At 36.8% G+C, this 19,531-nt stretch overlaps 1 protein-coding gene across 3 annotated transcripts in view; it reads right to left on the bottom strand.

Moving 5' to 3' along the window:
* The window catches only part of ZFC3H1 (zinc finger C3H1-type containing), a 50,919-nt gene extending 31,388 nt beyond the window's left edge, over positions 1 to 19,531 (bottom strand). The window contains exons 1-6 of one of the 3 annotated variants that reach the window (XM_087442022.1): positions 18,665 to 19,531; positions 14,202 to 14,618; positions 5,537 to 5,601; positions 2,596 to 2,794; positions 2,124 to 2,347; positions 621 to 744 (exon numbers count right to left, since the gene is read on the bottom strand). In XM_087442022.1, the coding sequence (XP_087298148.1) occupies positions 621 to 744; positions 2,124 to 2,347; positions 2,596 to 2,794; positions 5,537 to 5,601; positions 14,202 to 14,618; positions 18,665 to 19,262 (1,627 nt within the window). In that variant the 5' untranslated portion in view covers positions 19,263 to 19,531. The remainder of the gene's footprint in view (positions 1 to 620; positions 745 to 2,123; positions 2,348 to 2,595; positions 2,795 to 5,536; positions 5,602 to 14,201; positions 14,619 to 18,664) is intronic. The other 2 variants (XM_004429418.3, XM_087442023.1) reach the window with 2 other exon arrangements.

Here is a 19,531-nt window from a genome sequence, read left to right as displayed (position 1 = left end):
CGCTACTGGTGGCCTGCGTTCGGATCCCGGGCGTGCACCGACACACCGCTTCCCCGGCCATGCTGAGGCCGAGTCCCACATACAGCAACTAGAAGGATGTGCAACTATGACATACAACTATCTACTGGGGCTTTGGGGAGAAAAAGGAGGAGGACTGGCGATGGATGTTAGCTCAGAGTTGGTCTTCCTCAGCAGAAAAAACAAAAAAAAAAAAGAGGAGGATTAGTACGGATGTTAGCTCAGGGCTGATCTTCCTCACAAAAAAAATAAAAAGATACTTAAGAGATCAAAGGCTTGTTGCATTTTTTTTTTTAAAGCGGCATTCTCATCTTTCCCACAATCTTCACTTTTTAGATCAAACAAATAGTTAACAGTAGAGTTTAAACACTGCCTTTTTACTTAAATCCTACCTAGAAAGAAACACTTAGAAATAAAGGTTAATATTACACATTTGAGATTTACTCCCTAAGTATTTACAACAACAAATAATATCTATTGTACAATTCACCAGCAAATCTCACTTTCGTTACACATTTTTTCAAGGTTTTGGGTAGCTTCGTGACCACTTTCTTTTTATGAAAATTTGTGAATATGCAAATGTTTTAAGTTTTGGCTCATACCTGGAGAATTGGTTTCACTATCTGTATCCATAGCAACTTCTTCATAGTTATCATATTGATAAATGCCTCCTCCACTATCAGTAGGTTGCTTATCTAAGGATCGTCTCAGGTCAGGATCTGAAGACTAATCACACAAGATGTTTTTTTTAGTTTCAAAGCATTTTCTGTCTTATCTATTCTTAGGCTAGAAATGATATAAGGATTGATAGTTATCTTCTAGGGAACAGTATCAAAAATCACGGTGATCCAGTTAGACCTGCCTATCACATCTGACTTGGGAAACTCAATGCACATTATAGGTACACTGGGGTTGACATTTTATAACTGTCGGACAGAAAATGAAAGCTATCAAATACTATCTATATAAATGATATCCTCCGTAGTTAGCTGAGCCACTAAATAATCAGCTATTTCTCTGTAAAATAAGATGACACCAAGTTCTTGAACACTTATGGCCTCTCTCTAAGGAAGAAACTAGATGAATAAATTCAAGTTTTATGTCATCAAGACTATTTATAATATTTTAAAAATATCCCGTAACATCTTAATTAGAATAAATTAATGATAGCTGAAAACTGGAAAGTCTTAGTTGATGTGATTATGTGTAGTTTTCTTTTTTTACTTCTTATAATTTCACTTACAGAGACAGTTCATAACGAACTAAAAACTAGCAAAACCTATCCAGATGGATATAACAGTAATGTGCAAATACAATACTTGTCTCTAAAAAAAGATTCTATCAAAGTACTCTTTAGAAATTCAAAATATGAATATTTATAAATTCCTTGCTTAAGCAAACCTACCTCCTGACTCCCTACAATTAAAAAGCTCTTCCTCTTTAACATCCCTCTATTCTTAATAGTACATTCACAAGGGTAATTGAATGCTCAGAATTCTGAAATGTGTCACCGATAACAGCAATAGATCAATATTAAATCTCCAGTTTACTTCCTGACACCATAGATAAAAGACAACTCACTCAGTCATTATCAATGACTTTACATAGTAAAGGCTCACACATGCTTCATAACTAAAGTAGCCACGTGCATTAAAGCTATTACTATATGATGATTTAACTTTCTTTGACATAGTCAATACCAATTAATCATGACACACTTCTAATTCTACATTACTAAACAATGAAAAACTAATGAAATTCTGCCCCTGTACTTGGGTAACAGCCATTTTTAGAATAAGTCCTCAATACAATTTAGTCACATCCTACTTTCTTCTAAATAGAAAATGATGGAAAAGCTAAAAGCGGGCTTTGCTAACCATAATTTTAGTCTTTTTCTCATTTCTTCTACTTCTAATATCTATAACTATAAAAAAGTCATTCTCAGTTATAACCTCCCTTCCCTTCTCCCCAAGAGTTATGTATATAACAAGCTCCATCCAACACAAGAACTTTATACTTTTTCTTAGTTGACTGAATTTATGAAATAAGGCTATAAGGACATAAATTTAAGTAATTTTTTGAATTTATAGTTTTGCATTCCTTACTTTACTTCTTGATCTCCTCTTTCCACCAACTAATTTCATGAATCGATTGTACTGCTCTTCCTGATTTGAGAGATCTCGAATTTTTCTGATTTCTTCTTCTCTTTTCCTTCTCTCTTCTTCTTCAGCTTGTTTCCGTTGATCCTCTTCTTTCTGTCTCTCCTGTTCTTTTTGTTGTTGTAGTTTCTTCCATGCCTTTGTTTGCTGCTTCCTCAATGCTTGTTTAGCTTTAAATGAAAAACACAAAAACATCAGTATCTGTTAGAGCTAGAATTTTCCAGAGGATAAAACAACAGCTTTAAAAATTATATTCATTATCACTGCGTCATATATACAGCTGCCCCTCTAAGTTCTGTTAATATAGGATTATCCTCCATTCAGTGCACTATAATTCCTCAAACTCAAAATGTTCTGAATTAAAATCTAGAAACGATACTGATCTATGAAATTCAAAGAATTTAACAGAAATGATCACCTGTAGTGCTAACTTTTTTGGCCGAATGTGTTTTTGTACTGGTTTTAACTTTTTGTTGTACAGTTTTCATCTTAGTCAACTTTTCTTTGCTTTCTTTCATCACCTGCTGTTCTTTTTGTTGCCATTTTTTACTGGCTGACTGAAGAGCCAAAAGACGAAGTTGTAGTTCAGATAGCTCCTCTTCATCTTCGCCAAGTTTCTTTAAAAAAAGAAACAGTTGCAACTTTTAAATTCTATTATTTGACCTTAAACATTTCACCAAGTCAAATCTTTTATAAGATCAGAATTTAAAATTAGTTTTAAGGCAAACATTTAAATGGCAAATATAAATAAAAGAAACTAAATGACTTACCATAACCCTACACCTTAGTTCAGTCCCTAGAATACAAACAGAAGATCAATCTGTGAAGGGTGTGCGTGTGTATATGTAAGTGTGAGGGTTGGAAGGGAGGGTACAACTGATGGAACAGGATGATGCAAAAAAAGGAAAAGGTAAGTGTTAGGGATTAGCACTTAACTGAGCTTCCCAAACAAGAAAGAGTAAAAATCTGATGGCAGTGAATGCAAGAAGGAATCAACCCAGGACACAGGTAAGGAATGAAGAATGAAGTGGTTCCACAATCACGTGATTTAATAGCCAGAGAACAGGTACAATGAACGTCAAGATGCAAATTTTCAAACATTTTTTAACATATATTTTATAATTCTTTAAAGGACAAAAATATGTAAAGATTTGCTTATATGTGAACATTACATGTTTGAAAGCTACAGATACTTATCTGAATATTTTAATTATTTTGAACACCCAAGACTTTTCTTCAGGGAAGCTAAAGTAAGAAGATGGGTTAAGAGCAAATGTTTGAGATTGAAATATTTCTGATTGAAATAATGATTTTTTCACTCTACCTTTATTGAGACAATTTTTAAAATTAATCTATTCTCTATATTTTAGCAAAAATATAAGTGAAAATGTCAGGCAACCTAAGCAGAGGTTCTTAATTGGAGTCCATGAATTTGGAGTGGAAGAAGGTAGAGGGTCCCTTGGCCTCCTCATCCCTTGAAGTTAAATGCAAAAGTGTATATTTTTCCTTTATGTGTATGTACGTATGGGGGAGAAGGGAATCAAAAGAGTCTAAGACTCAAAAAGGTTAAGTCCCACTTATCTACTAACTTTTTCTTTTTTCTTTTTTTTTTTTGGCTGAGCAACATTCACCCTGAGTTAACATCTGTTGCCAACCTTCCTCTTTTTTTTTTTATGTGAGCCACTGCCACAGCATGGCCGCTAACAGACGAGTGGTGTGGTTCTGCGCCTAGTAACTGAACCTGGGCTGCCGAAGCGGAGCACACCAAACTTGACCACCAGGCAATTGGGCTGGCCCTATAATAACTTTTTCTTATAGGTGAACTGTAATTAATTTTTTTCTATAATCCTGTTATTTAATTCTTAAGCATAAAGAAAACAGTGGATCCTACCTACTGGTTTTACATTAATATGAACTATTATAAATCTCTAACTGAACTATCATTACATATTTCAGTACTCCAGCTTACCCAAACCGGGATATAGTTACCCTTTCTACTGTTGGGAAATATATGTAACAAATGAGTTTAAAAATTATCATGAGTCTTTTTTACTCTACCTCACTTACACCAAATTCTACCACTTAGTACAGAAGTTCTAGAGCCATGCCTCCAATATGATAGCCACATGTGGCTATTTAAACTTAAATTAACTAAAATTGAATAAAAAATTTAGTTACTCAGCCACACTAATCAAATTTCAAGTGCTTAATAACCACATGTGGTTAATAGCTACCATACTGGAGAATGCCGATATGGAACATTTCCATTATTACAGAAAATGCTATTGTGCTGCTGATCTAGAGAGTTTAACTAAAATAAAGCTATCATCATTGTTCCATTGAGACTTATAAGTCTTTGATTACTTCTTGCAACTATTCCTTTTTGAAAGAAAGAAAGAAGCCACTGACTCTGTCTCACAGTCACATGCTACTCGATGCAGCTACTTCATCAGCAAGAAGAGCACTGAACCTCATTTAACATCTTGCGCTGACACTTAAGTCCTATGTAACTTTAGGCAAGTCACTGAAGCTACCCATATGTAAAACCTGTATGCATCTTACCTCATCTGTAAAACAAATAATGTCACTTGACTTTATGGAGTTATTGTGAGGATATTCAAAAACAAATATACATACATATGCGTGTGGGTGTATCTCTTATATTATCATTCATAAATTCAGGACCATCTCTTTCCTAAAGCTCCTAGGCTCTTTGTATCATTTCAATTTACTCATAAAAACTAGCTGAAATCTTAATAGAAGAAACTGTAGATATTTCAGATCTCTGATTCAACAAAGAAAAGACCTGGGTTTACTGAGTGCCTATAACAGGTCAAACACAGTGCTTGATGCTTCTGTACTTTATCCTGCTGAACCTCATAACAACCCAGAGAACAGATGACATTAAACTCATTTTGTAGAAATGAAAACAGAGGCAAGCAAAGGCTAAATAGATTATACAAGATCACTCAGCTAATAAGAGGAGGAGCTAGAATTGGATACCAGGTCAAGGTCTGTCTGTCTGAACTCCAAAGCCTTCCCACACAGGATAATCCCAAAAATAGGAAAAGAAAATCTCTGGATGAAAACTGAAAGTTTCAAAACACAAACAAAAATATCATCAATAGATAGATATAATACTTCAATTAGATACAATTTAATTGAACCCAACTGAAAGATACTCCAAGACGTCTCTCCAGATTTTCTTATCTTTAAGGCTTATGTCCAAATGGAGGTACAGCAATGACGAAAGAAAATGAGTGAAAAGCAAGACAGAATTTCCCTTTCAAAAGAAGAGAGTAAAGCACTACAACAATCAGTCTTACAGAGATATTCAATCCCACAAAGCAATATCTTACCTTTTCAGATAGAATATCTGAGGCACTAATTCTTCTTGTTAAATTTTGTTCTTTGTCTTCTAATCCTTTAAAATAAAACAGCATACTTTGAATACTCTAAAAGATAGCTACAATCAATTTAAAGTCAAATGCTATATAATCGTTAGTAGTAATTATTTTAAAGGGTCTCATTTTCTCAATCTTTCAACCAAAAGGAAAGAATGCTGTTAGAGAGAATGAAAATCTGACCAATCTTTTCATATCAGCCTCATTTCTGAAAGTTAAGGCAAAATGATTCAAAATGTTAAATAATAAATTAAAAATGCACTTTGATAAAATGACTTCTGAACTAAAAATTTCAAATAAGAACAGAATTTACAGAGTAGATAGACAAGAAGCAAAGCTTCATTACTGAATAGGTAATATACACTGATAGAATAGATATGATTAATTCAGACCTCTAAAGTTGAAATGAATTCAATATTTAGAGATTGTATTGGATTTATGCATTAAAGAAATCGTCCTCTGTTTAGCTAGAAAGCATCAGCAGAAGTAGGTTAAGTATCAACAAAATTAAGTCCATCCATACAATTTTTTCAGAATTCTAGCCTTGGGCCCAGATTTCTGATGAAGTTATTTACAAAATTTTATTTATATATTATCTAATCTATGACAGCTCTACAAACCACACAATAAAGTTATAGTACATTTACAACAGCATTGAGATAGACACTTGTGTAACTAAAACAGATGAAGTTAAAAACTAAGAGAATCTTCAAGACGACACAACTGAAGTTGCAAACCAGGATTCAAACTAAGCCTAAACTCCAAGTCTAGTTTTTTTTTTCCGTAATACCATCTATCAGTGTTCCAAACACCCTAACTTAACTGCTCAAGAAGGCCTACTGGTAAAAGAATAGGCAACTTATTCAATAAATAGAGAAACTGCTAATCAAGTACCCAAGACAAAGTAAATAGAAGGCAACCACCAAATTGTGAGTTAGGTCAGTTCTGCCATAAAGCTTGTTTTGGAAATGTGAATTTGTCGCAACATGACTGATCTATCAGAAAACGATTTGAGCATTAAACAAATTTCATGTTTGCTTATGGGTAATCTGTCTATGAAAAACACTAAGAGAACACAGAAAACTGTACGCAGGTGACCTGAGCCGTGTAGGAATACACAAACCCCCACACTTGGATCATCTGCAGCTACTTCAGTTCACCGTGTGTGTTATGAACCACACTCAGCCACACCTGTGTTATAACTTACTGTCCAGGTTTAGATAACCTTCCTTGCTCCACTTCATAATAACTCATAAGCTGCAAATCTTCCACTTCCACAAGCACATTTTAGGTCTTTTTCAAGGTAAAGTGACGTATATTTTTTTTACCCATTTAACGTGTAAAGCTGTGCCACCATTTTTATTAGGTTCCTATCTTTCTTCAGGTGCCATTGACAAAGTTTTTGAGTGTTGTTTCCCTAACTTCATTTTGCCCATAAGCCCTGTGGTTTTTATTGTGTAATTTTGTACGATAAAAGTGTAGTGATTTTTAGGAATGCATATGTGACGTTATAGCAAACCTGACCATACTTCAAAGAACATCAAAATAGTAATAACTGTTAGACATAAATGAACAATGAAAAAAATAAAGACATAAACAGACTTCCAATAATAGAAAAAGCCTAAACTTTTCTCCTACATGAGAAACCTATGAGTTTCATTAGGTCATGAGAAGCCTGTTAGTTTTTGTTTTGTTTTCTTTTCTGCTGAGGAAGATTAGCCCTGAGCTAACACTCGTACCAATCTTCCATTTTATATGTGGACAGCTGCCACAGCATGGCTGACAAGTGGTGTAGGTCCGTGCCTGGGATCCAAACCCATGGACCTGGGCTGCCAAAGTGGAGTGCACCGAACTTAACCACTAGGCTCCGGGGCCGGCTCAGAAGCCTGTTAGCTGACGAGGATCTCTCTTGTTTATAAAAGGTGGCAGCAACCCCCTTAGGGTAGCATAGAGACAAGTATCCATTAAGCTGGCAAGTACTTTATAAGCACAAGACTGCCTTAAAAACAAGCACAAACCATAAATTGCAGACTGTCAATCTAACTTTACACAAAGATTATAAAAGCAGGTTATGGTTTAACTGACCAAACATGTAGTTTGGCATTGTCCTACCACTGTCATGGGTATCTACAATAAAATTATTATTTCAATTCTTACTCAACACTTCCAAAATGAAAACTGGTCTTCCACAGCCACACAGTATTTTAAAAATTATTACCTGGAATTCTAAACTGAGCTAGAGACAGTCATCAGGATACAGGTGTTAGTTAAAACCATAACTGAAAACACCCCAGGAGAATGGAACACTGAGGACATCAACAGTTAAGAAGTTACAAATGAAAAGTAATTTTTTTTTTTAAAAAGGGAAATCAGAAAGTTATAAGAAATTCCAGATGTGTATGATATCACATAAATCTCAAAATTTCAAGATTTAGCAAGAAAAACATCATTGGATATAATAGATGTGTCTACTCCCTATAAAATATTCTTAACATTGTGCCCAGAGTGATCCTTTGAGAGTATAAAACAAATTATGCCAGTCCTTTCCTCAAGAACCTGTAACAGTCCCCATTTTACTCAGAATAAAAACCAAAGCTCTTATAAGGCTCTACATGATCTGTCCCGAGCCATCATCTCTGACCTCTTCTCTCCCACTACTCATCCCCTCACTCTCTCTTCTTTAGTGGCTCAGGCCTCCCCATTATTCCCCAAATATGCCAGGCATCCTTCTGCCTTAGCGTCACATTATTCTAGTTTAGAGATTCTCAAACTTTAGCAGTTATTAGAATCAACAGGAGGGTTTGTTAAATACAGATTGCTGGGCCCTATTTCCAGAGTTTCCAAAGGGCCTGAGAATTTGCGTTTCTATCAAGTTCCCAGGCAATGCTGGTCCAAGGACCACAGGTGGAAAATCACTGCTCTACCTATTTATTCTCTTTGCCTAGAAACCTCTTCACCTAGATATCCATTTGGCTCCTCCTTCATCATCTTCAAAGCCTAAATCGCACCTTCGAATTCAGGCCTTTCCTGATCACCCGTTAATACTGCCACCTGTACCCGCTATCCCCACCCTACTTACCCTGCTATACCTTTTCTCTTTCCATAACTGTCACTTATTCATCCTATTTACTGTCTCCCCTTCTAAAATACAAGCCCATGGAGGCATAAATGATTGTCTATTTTGTTCACCGATATGTTTCCAAGAGCCTAGAATAAAGTGCTCAATTAATTTTCAAATGAATAGAAGAATGAAATAAAAAATGAATGAGGGCCGGCCCCGTGGCTTGGCGGTTAAGTGCGCGCGCTCTGCTGCTGGCGACCCGGGTTCGGATCCCGGGCGCGCACTGACGCGCCGCTTCTCCCGCCATGCTGAGGCCGCGCGTTCCACATACAGCAACTGGAAGGATGTGCAACTATGACGTACAACTATCTACTGGGGCTTTGGGGGAAAAATTAAATAAATAAAATTATTAAAAAAAAAAAATGAATGAAAATGAAAAACCAATTTTGCCAATAGGTCAAAGTAACATTGCCATGAGTAGTTTTAGTATCCTGGTTAAGAGGAGAAAAGCAGACTGAATGAAAGGTAAGGTGAAGAGTCAGCGTGGACTAGCCTTTCCAGAAGTCTGGTTGAAAAGACAGAAGTTAAGAGAGAATGCAGAATGGGGAGAAGGGAGTCTCCAAATTTTGGGATGGAAAACTCAAATATGTTTATAATAAGAACTCCCTAAGAGTAAGTGGTTAAAGATGAATCAGAATAAACAACAGATGGAGCAAGGTCCCAGAGAAGGTAGGAGAAGTTAGAGCCATGAATACAGTTTAAAACAAAGTGGTCATAAGCAAGAAAAGGGTCACCACTTCCTCAGAGTGGAGAAACTGAAGTGAAAATTGATATGGATATAAGTTTACAGCCAGGAAGTGAAAAGTTGGAAGCTGAGTGAGATCATCTGAAATACGAGGCAGGCTCATGGGCTGACAATAGGGATAAAGGTTGACTAAAAGTCCTGAAAGAAATGATGAAGGTTTAAAAGAGTTGTTGAGAGAAATGGAAAAAAAGCTGACTGATAATTTGAAAGTTTGATGGCAGAGCTGAGAGCCTTGCTGAAGATGGCAAGGGGGGTGGGGAGGGGAATGCATATGTAGAAACGCTAATCAATATAATTTATTGATTCAGATAAGTTTTAGCTTTTTTGGTTTTCCTCCAATACTTCTTCCACTGCTGCCAGTTATTTTTCTAAAACAGACATCTGATCACATCATTTTCTTGTTTAAAAACATCTGATGGTCCACTGGGTGTTTAAAGAAAATCAAAATCCCTTATCAAGACATTCAAGGCCCTTTGCAATCCAATCTCAACCTATCATTTTATAAATTTACATCCAATCACTCCCAGAAACATATCCCATATCCTACAGTGGATCCATATTAGATTAATCTCAATATCCTTTAAAAGTTCCTTGTGCCTTCAACTGCTCATTTGGTGCCTTCTGACTTCTCAAGTGGAAAAGACTCATTTTTCAAGACACACATCCAACATTTCCTCATTATGAAAACTTTCTAAATCCAAGTGGGGATACTTGATCCCTCCTCTGTGTTACTGCAGGCTTTCATACGTAACTCTTACTATACTCAATGATAGTTATTTGTGTGTCTTTGAGGTTATACTTTTCCCATCAGGAAAAGTATATTTTTCAAAACTGTTTATACTTTTCAAAACTGCCTGCCTGGAATCATGGTGCTAATGTGAAGAGGAAATAACACTGTCCCTGAGAATGTGTAACCAAAATCAGTTACCACTCAGGTTTGCAAACAAATTTACACCACATGGGTGGCCTTGAAAACTTCAGCTATAAAGTGGTCCCGGACCAAAAGTCTATATAAGTGCTTGGTAGCAGCAAAAGCAAATCCTCTCTAGGGAATCCACCTTTGTCTCAGGCCTCAATAGATTCTCACCAAAAAAATTCAAAGGAAAATGAGCACCTCACTTAAAAAAAAAAAAAAAAAAAAATCACTAAACATTCAAGAAAAGAAGGTACCAAAAAGGAGAACAAGCAGACACATCAAACATCGGAAATCAGACCCACAAAGACCTCAGATATTGGAAAATAGCAGGCAAAGGAGAAAAACACAGAAATAAAGATAAATTTGAAAAACAAGCAGAGAGAAAAAAACTAAAACGAATGACCAAAGTGATCTGAAAAACAAAATACTAAAATAAAAACTGTAACTGAAATTTAAAACTCAATAGCTGGGCTTAAGGTCAATCAGACACAGTTACAGAGAGAATAAGTAAACTGAAAGATACACCATAGGAAATTTTCCAGAATGTAGCACACAGTTACAAAGAGATGGAAACCTAAGAGAAATTAAGAGAAATGGAAGATAAAGTGAGATGATTTACTGCAATATAAATCTATACAGAGTTCCAGAAAAAAAAGAGAATGAGACAATATTTTAAGAGATAACGACAATTTTTCAGAATCAATGAAAATAAGAAGCACAACAAACTCCAAGCTGGATAAATAAAAATAAATATACAATCAATACAGCATAGCTAAACTACAGAATTTCAAAGACAAAAGTAGAATCTTTAAAGCAACCAGAGAAAGAAGATAGATTACTTTCAAATTAGAATCTATTAAGACTAATAGCTGACTTTTCAAAATCAACAATGGAAACCAGAAAATAACTTCAATATGTTGAGAATATAATTAACCAGTCTAGAATTGTAAATCTAGAAAAGTTATCTTTAAAAGAGGGCAAACAGAAGTAAGTTTTCCATCAGGCAGACACATACTAAAGGAAATTCTAAAAACCGTATTTTAAGCACAAGTGATTCCAGACACAGAAGAAAAAGTGAGCCAAGAGAGTGTTAAATATACGGGTAAAGCTAGGCAAATATTGGTCCTTGTATATCAGGGAGAAGGTAAAGACCTTGATTAACTTAAACATTGATGAGAATTCATGTTATAATTCATAGAGGAACCAATTATGAGACCAGAAACTTAGTATCTAACTTCCAAACTAGTAGAAGAAAAAAAATTGCGTGAAAAAAATAATCAAAAGAAGCAAGAAAAAAAGAACAAAAGGAAATAAATCCAAATATCAGTAATCTTGAAAAAATGTGAATAAACTATATGTTCTAGTTAAAAGACAAGACTGTTAGACTAAATTACAAATGAAATCCAACTCCATATTATGAACAAGTGACATTTAAGAAATGAGAATACAGAAAGATTGAAAGGATGGAAAATGATATATAAGGCATATATCCATATCAAGAGAAAGATGGTGTGGCTATGAACATGAGACAAAATAGTCTTTTAGGCAAAAACATTACTACAGATGAAGGTCACTACATAATAATGAGAATAATGAGTCAATTACCTAGCCTCAAAGTATTTTTTTTTTCAAATTATAATCTCAGTCTTTTTTTTTTTATAATTTTATTTATTTATTTTTTCCCCCAAAGCCCCAGTAGATAGTTGTATGTCATAGCTGCACATCATTCTAGTTGCTGTACGTGGGACGCAGCCTCAGCATGGCCAGAGAAGCGGTGCGTCAGTGCGCGCCCGGGATCCGAACCCAGGCCGCCAGTAGCAGAGCTCACACACTTAACCGCTAAGCCACAGGGCCGGCCCAACGTCAAAGTATTTAAAGCAAAAATCAAAAATCACAAATCTACCATCATAGTGGCAGATTTTAACAAACTTCTCAGTAACTGATAGATCAAGCAGATCAAAAAATGAAGATACGAACAACATAAAAAGCTTGAGCTAACAATCCACACATTCCTTTCAAACACACAGAACAGTTACAAAAATCAATCATATACTAGGCAATAAAGCAAGTCCCTACAAATATTTCAAAAGATTAGTATCATACAGATCTCATTCTCTGATAATGTGATTGACTTAGAAATCAATAACAAAAAATATAGCTAGAAAACCTACAAGTTTGGAAGTTAAGAAACACACTTCCAAGTATTGTACAGGTCAAAGAAAACCAAAAATTAGAAAATATTTAGAAATGAATGAAAAAGATTTACATACCACAAACTGAGATGCAGCTAAAGTAGAAATTTCATAGCCCAAAATGATCTCAATAGGAGAGAGGCTGAAAACTAATAAGTTTTAAAAGCTATGGACTTATTCCTGGGAAAATTAGAAAAAAAAATGGGGGAGAGACACAACTTATGTGAAATTCTTAAGAATAACTTTTTATAAACTTTACAACTTACAAGAAACGGACACATTACTAGAAAAATATAGTTTACCTAAACTGCCTTAACCAGAAATAAATAATAAGAACAGTCAGTAATTTAAAACCTTCCCAGAAAAACTCCATCCAGGCCCAGACACTTGTACCAGCAAGATCTACCAAATATTCCAGAAATGATTCCAACCTTAAACTATTCTATAGAATAAAGAGGAAACGACTCCCCAACTCATTTTGAGCATCATAACCTTGTATGAAACCCTGGCAAGGAAAAAGACAGAGAAAAAATTACAGGGTATGAACCCAGATAAAACATTCTAAACAAAACAACAGCAAACCTTCATTTATGGTTTTATAACTGCCCCAAATTGGAAGAACCCAAATGTCCCTCAAGCATGAAAAGGACTAACAAACTGTAGCATAGCCATACAATGGAACAATCAGCAATAAAAAAGAACGAACTACTGACAGATACAACCACATGGATGAATCTCAAATACACTATGCTAAGTGAAAGCTGGAATCAAAAGACAACGCACTGTATGATTTCACTTATATGACATTCTGGAAAAGGAAAACCATAGGGACAGAAAACAGATCAGTAGTTACCAGGTGGGATAAGGGTTGGGGGAGAGAGGGATTGACTGCAAAGGGGAATGGGGGAACTTGGTGAGAGTTAATGGAACTGTTCTATATCTTAATTGTGGTAGCTGGCGATGGTTACCCAACTGCCTGCATTTGTCAAAACTCCATCTCTATACTAAAAAGAGTAAATTTTACTACATATAAACTATACCTTCATAAAAGAAGAGGAACAGAAACATTAACAAACCAAATGCATGATGTATAAAAACAACATATTATGAACTAGCTGAATCTATTCCAAGCATACAATGGTGGTTTAACACTACAAAATCAATTAATATAATCTATTACACTAACATATTAAAGGAGAAAAACTAGACGCTCTTCTCAATAATGAAGAAAAAGGATTTGATAAACTTCAACATCTATTCATGCTGAAAAAAAATCTCAAAAAAGGAACAAGGGGGAAAAAACACAAAATTTCCTTTATCCAATAAAGTATACCTACAAAAAACTTAATATCATGTTTCAAGGTAAATGTCAAAAGCATTCCCTTAAATTAAGGTACCCACTATTATCACTTATGTTAAAAATTTTATCATAAGTCCTGACCACTATATAAGGCTAAAAAAAAAAAAAGATCAGAATGAAACAAAACCTGTCATTATTCAGTAACATGAGTGTCCATGTAGAAAGAGCAAAAGGAATTCACAGATACAATACCAGAATCATTTCAATGAAGTACACTACCAAAATAACTAGTTACCCCTTTAGAGAAAGAAGAATCTTATGACACTGAAATTTCTAATTCCATTACCTTGAGTAGATTCAGTAGTGTCAGATTTAAGGGAAAGCTGTTTTGTTCCATCTTTAACTTTTTTCAACCGGTTCTTATCTCCTGGTAAAGTCAATTTTTGCCTGAGTGGTTTTAATTCAAATGCCTGAAAAGTTTTGACCTGGGTTTTCTCCTCAGGAGCTACTTCTTTACTTGAGTCCTTTGTAATACTGACATGATCAGTGCTTGTTTGGTCCTCAAAGTTCAAAGTTCTAGGATCTTCCTGCACGTTCTCTTCTTTGCTACTCAAAGCTAGTTTTTCATCCTTATTGATGCACTCTAGTTCCAACTGTATTTGCTTATACTTCAAAAGTAAATCTTCAAAAGTTTCTTCCCCACAGTTTTCACTTTTTGATGAATAATTTTGTTTTCTTGATGGAGATCTTCCAAAACTTTTGGCTGAACAGCATATTAAGGAAACCAGTTTCCCAAAATTTTCCAGTTAATTTAACAAAAACACATTAAGTTATAGATGAATTGTCTCCCTTTTTAATTTGTTATTCAAGAACGATGAATTGGTATTTTTAAATTACTAAATTCCATCTAATATATATGCTAATACCCACTTTCATTATGTGCCCATATTTCAAATTTAACAAGTATCCATATAAATAGTCCACTTACAAAATCACTAGTGTCAGTTACTACCCGTAGTATCCACAGGTATTCCACCTAGTTAGGTTACAGCATCCTTCCTTCGGGAGGTATCAGGAAAGCCCATAACAAGCTGGATGTTAAAAACTCCTTTCTGAAGGAGAAGGGGAGAAACTGAACGGTTTGTCACAGATGTGGATAATGTACACTTCAGATAATCAAGGAAACATTTCTTCTTTTAAATTAGTTTCTTTTCCTGTCTCAAATTTAAAAAAATAGAGATAAAAAATGAACACTGACAATTAGTAGTTAAGATTAGTTTATGAATAGGAAATATTTTCTTAAAAACGTAATTCATAACAATCTTAGAGCTCATCAAGTATGCTAACATCCAACACATACACAACTAAGACAAGGAAAGCAGTTACATAATAAAAACTTTAAATAGTATTCAAAATGTATCTTCTAAACTAATTTTCCCCTAAAGATAAGGATATCCAAACCAATTATTTTTGTCTTTTTCTTCTCTAACATAGTGATACACAGAACATAACTTCTTCCTTGGAAACAGCTACAAAGTTCCAAACTACAATTTTTATTTAAAATAATTCATACATATGAGAATTGTTACACCTCACTTCTCCAGCCTAGACATTAACAAGAGAAAAAAGACAAGTACTTTATGTGGTTTTAATACAATATGTCATTTATAGATCATTTGAATTGGCTAGGCTATAACATACCAGTTCCCTAAGTATGGTTCTTCTAACAACTTACAGGACAAGCAACCTGCAAAGATGTCTAAAACTTCTCTAATGACCAGTTCAAGAATGGGAATCATCAGCAAATATTTTAGAAACTAAACGAGCATTACGACTGAAAATCTTAACAGTTCCGCAGCAAAATGGTTCTGGTAAATCTTTGGTTCTCTGATCTCTCCTTTTCAGAGTCAAGTTTCTTGAAATATTAGTTTTTCATCACCTGTCTTACTCACTTTTCAACCAAATGGTATCTGGCTTCTGCTGGCTGAGTTGATCCACCATGTTTTCAAACCTTATTTTACCTGACCTCTCTGTAGCACTGGACACTGCAAACCACCTCTCTCTCGGTTTCCATAACTCCACTCTCCCCTTGTTTCCCTTCCTGTTTTTTTTCCTTTAAGTCTTCATGACCCCTTTCTCTCCAACTCTTGCAATAATGGTACTCTCCAGTGAGCTCTACTTAGCCTTTTTCTCTTTGCATTTTGAGCATTCCAAAGCACTCCCATATTTTACGTAATACAAGAGAGAAATACGGCCTCGTGACAGACATTTGGAGTTCTATCTCCCACAAGCCATCCCCCACACTGCTGCTCGATTAATCCTTCTGGAATACAAATCTGATCAGATCTCTTCTCTTGTTTAAATCTAAGAATAGAGTCCAAAATCCTTATGATGGCATATAATGCCTTCATGATATGACCTGTACTTCCTTTCCAATCTCACCTTTTCCCTGTTCATCACAATTTAAGCATAGCTTTGTATTTAGGTTTTTCTGTTCTTCAAATTAACCCTAATTCAAATGTAACCTCCTACATGAAGCCAGAGAATTACTTGCTCTCCCCACTCCACTATTATGTACTCTCTGCACATAAATTCTGTAATTACCTGCATTTATATCTCAGTATTCAATGAAGGCAGCTAAAGGCACAACCACAGTAATTAAAAACAAATAAAACTGAAGACCTTGGAAACATTTATAAAGGGAAAAGATTCAATACACTAATGGGAAAAGATTCAATATACTAACAAAAATTAAATTAACTAAAGAACAGAAAAATGAGGAAAAGCAATTGAGTTATGACTAAAACTGACTAATCTCCTTCAAGGCTAAATGAAATCTCTTACCTCTGTCTATACAGGACAGGTAGGATGAAACCAACACTTAACATTTAATTTTAACCCGGTCAAGATGCAATTTCTAAATGAAATCTGATTTAAGAAAAGGAACTGCTATTCAACCTTTACTGCAGTTGAAAATGGAATGACTTTCTATTGATGAGAGACACTGGTCTAATTATGTTAGCTCTTATCAGATTTGGAAGTTTATAATAGTAGTCATCCAAAGGAGATAATACGCTAAGATTGATTGACAAAGTATCTATCACTAAGAAAAATTAAAAAATGAGAATAAAAATAAGTACTGCAATAGAAACCTGGTTTGTTCTATTCCTTTAAAGTTGCATCTAGCACACCTTAATCATTAAAGAGAAAAAAGTTAAAAAAAACCCCAACCACCTGTACTCATGCTACTTCACTTCCAGATTATGAAAATAACTTATTCTCTCTTAATGTAGTATTTGTAAAACAATAATGTCATTATTATAATCACATAGCAGAAACATGAGTTAAACTGAGTACAGTCTTGTTATTAAAGGAATTTGAATTAATAAAATTTTGTATTACAAATTTTGTTTGCTCACATTATACAAAAGTGGCTGGGAACTGTTTTCCTTCACAAACTCTTATAATAAAGAATACCACCTTAGGATGGATTAATGATACTTTGCAAGGAAAACAATGAGCAGAGGATCAAAACAAGCATCCTCTTCTTAAGTACAGCATTTGTGAAAAGAAAAACAACTAGATAGCTCATTTCTGATAAGTTACTACAGAAATCAGACGGACTACTTTCCTGTACTTTTTTCACAACATCATACGTTGTGATGTTTAGGTTCTGCTAAACCTACATTTCTTGCCCCCCTTTATATCCTGATATCTGGGAAAGACCATTTGGCCCTAAGTATTCTATAAAAATAATGTTGAGTATCTTCCAAACAAATGTCATGATATGTAAGTTTCACATATAATGACTATATTAAAAAATCATTACACCGTGGAAATTACAACCAGTAATAAAAGTGCTTAGTGAACTATTTTTATGCAGTTATCATGGAATAAGTCAAGACATAGTTCTTTCTACAAACCCATCACAAAACAGCAAACCTTCAGATATCCTGAGTTAACTGAGGAACGTTAAAGATAACTAAGAATAAGGTTAGAGGAGCAAAATTAGATATTTTGCTATTTTCTTTCTCAACTTCTCCATAATCTCCACCCTCCCATACACCCCAATGGCTTCCAATATATTAAAATAAAAACGCTGTTAAGTTTATCTTACTCTCTGTGGCCCACATTTGTCAGCACTAAGAGTTATAAAACATCCAAAAAGTGAACGTAAGAAATAGAGACATTAAGGAGGAAAAGTTTTTTGAAAAGATATATGAATTTAAAAGCTCTGCATTAATATGAGTTGGTGAAGATACCTGGTCTTTTTTCCCCTTTTCCACTTCAAAAGGCAGCAAAGTGTAAGAATAAATCGAGAAAAGTAAAAACAGAATCACAAAAACAGTAGGATTATGCATCAAACTTCACAATTTTCAATGTCAAAGTGCAATATGATATAAGCAACAATATTCCCCAAACTGTTTGACTATATTTTTTTCTCCCTCTAACAGCCTAAGTCAACCTCACATAAAAACCAAGTTCCCGTAACAATAACAAATGCTAATGAAACCGGGGCTTCGGAAATACTATTACAGATCTGATTTTAGACTGTATCAGATTCCACTAGCTTCGCCCCAATCCATAATGCGTTAACGCTGAAAAGCGATATACCCAATAAAGTGATCTTCAGAAACGACACCGCGGCGTGACACCCGGGGATTACCCAAGAACAACTCCTTTCGAGCGCAGACACAGTGACAGACGAGCGGCTCCGCTGTTCGGAAGTTACTCATCTCTAGCCCTAGTCCTGACGCCGAGGGACTCCGCGAGCGACACGCCCAGGGCGGACCGCCACGTTAAGGATACAGCTCTTCCGAGCCGGGGAGGGCTCTCGCCAGCCCTGGCTGCCACCGAATCCAGGCCCCGCGCCGCCTCCCGGGGCTCGGCCCCCCGGCTTGCCGCCTCGCTCGCCCCCGCCGCGCCCCCGACTCCAGCGGCTGCCGCCGCGGTACGGCCTGCCTCGGAAGCGGAACCGGTCCAGGGCGAGGTGGCTGCGCTCCCAGAAGGACGGCCGCGGGCTGCTCTCGGACAGCGAGCTCGCGGGCAGCCGCGCGGGGGGCGGGTGGGACCGGAACGGCTCTTTGGGTCGGTAGCTGCTGTGTCCCCTGAGGTGGCCCCGCTCCGACGGGTGCCGCGGGCGGGAGAAACTCCTGGGCGGCTGCTGGGACGAGCACGACGACGACGAGGAGCCGCCGCCGCCGCCGCCGGACCCGCCGCCCCGGGCCGGGTGGGGCGGCCTTCGTCGCGGGTACGGCAGCAGCCCGGCGCCGCTGCTGCTGCTGCTGCTCCGGCTGCGGCACTGGCTGTTGTTGTCGTCGTCGCTGATCTCCCCATCCTCAAGCTCCCCTTCCTCCTTGGGCGAGAGGCCGCTGGAGGCCGGGGCCGGAGTCTCCGCGGTCGCCATCCCGGAGCGGCGCCCTCCACACAGCCTCCGCCTCCGCCGGGTCCGCCCGACGACGGCCTTCCTCCTCGGCTCCCTGCCTCCCTAACGGACGCGGCCGGTGCGGCCTCACCCCCACCCCCCCGACAGCTACCGGGCTCTGCTCCCCAACTTTCCGCACGCAGCGCCTTCTCGCCGCACCGTCGCAGCCCAGCTTCCTGCCCTAGCGCCCCCCTGCTCCTCCGCGTTCAGGGCTCTTCCGCCTCGCGAGAAAGGGGCTCTGGAAGTGGCTC

This window comes from Ceratotherium simum, chromosome 17 (genome assembly GCF_057802395.1).
Source record: "Ceratotherium simum simum isolate JZ-2026a chromosome 17, ASM5780239v1, whole genome shotgun sequence".
NCBI classification, from domain to species: domain Eukaryota; kingdom Metazoa; phylum Chordata; class Mammalia; order Perissodactyla; family Rhinocerotidae; genus Ceratotherium; species Ceratotherium simum.
This window is presented reverse-complemented; position numbering and strand designations above follow the sequence as displayed.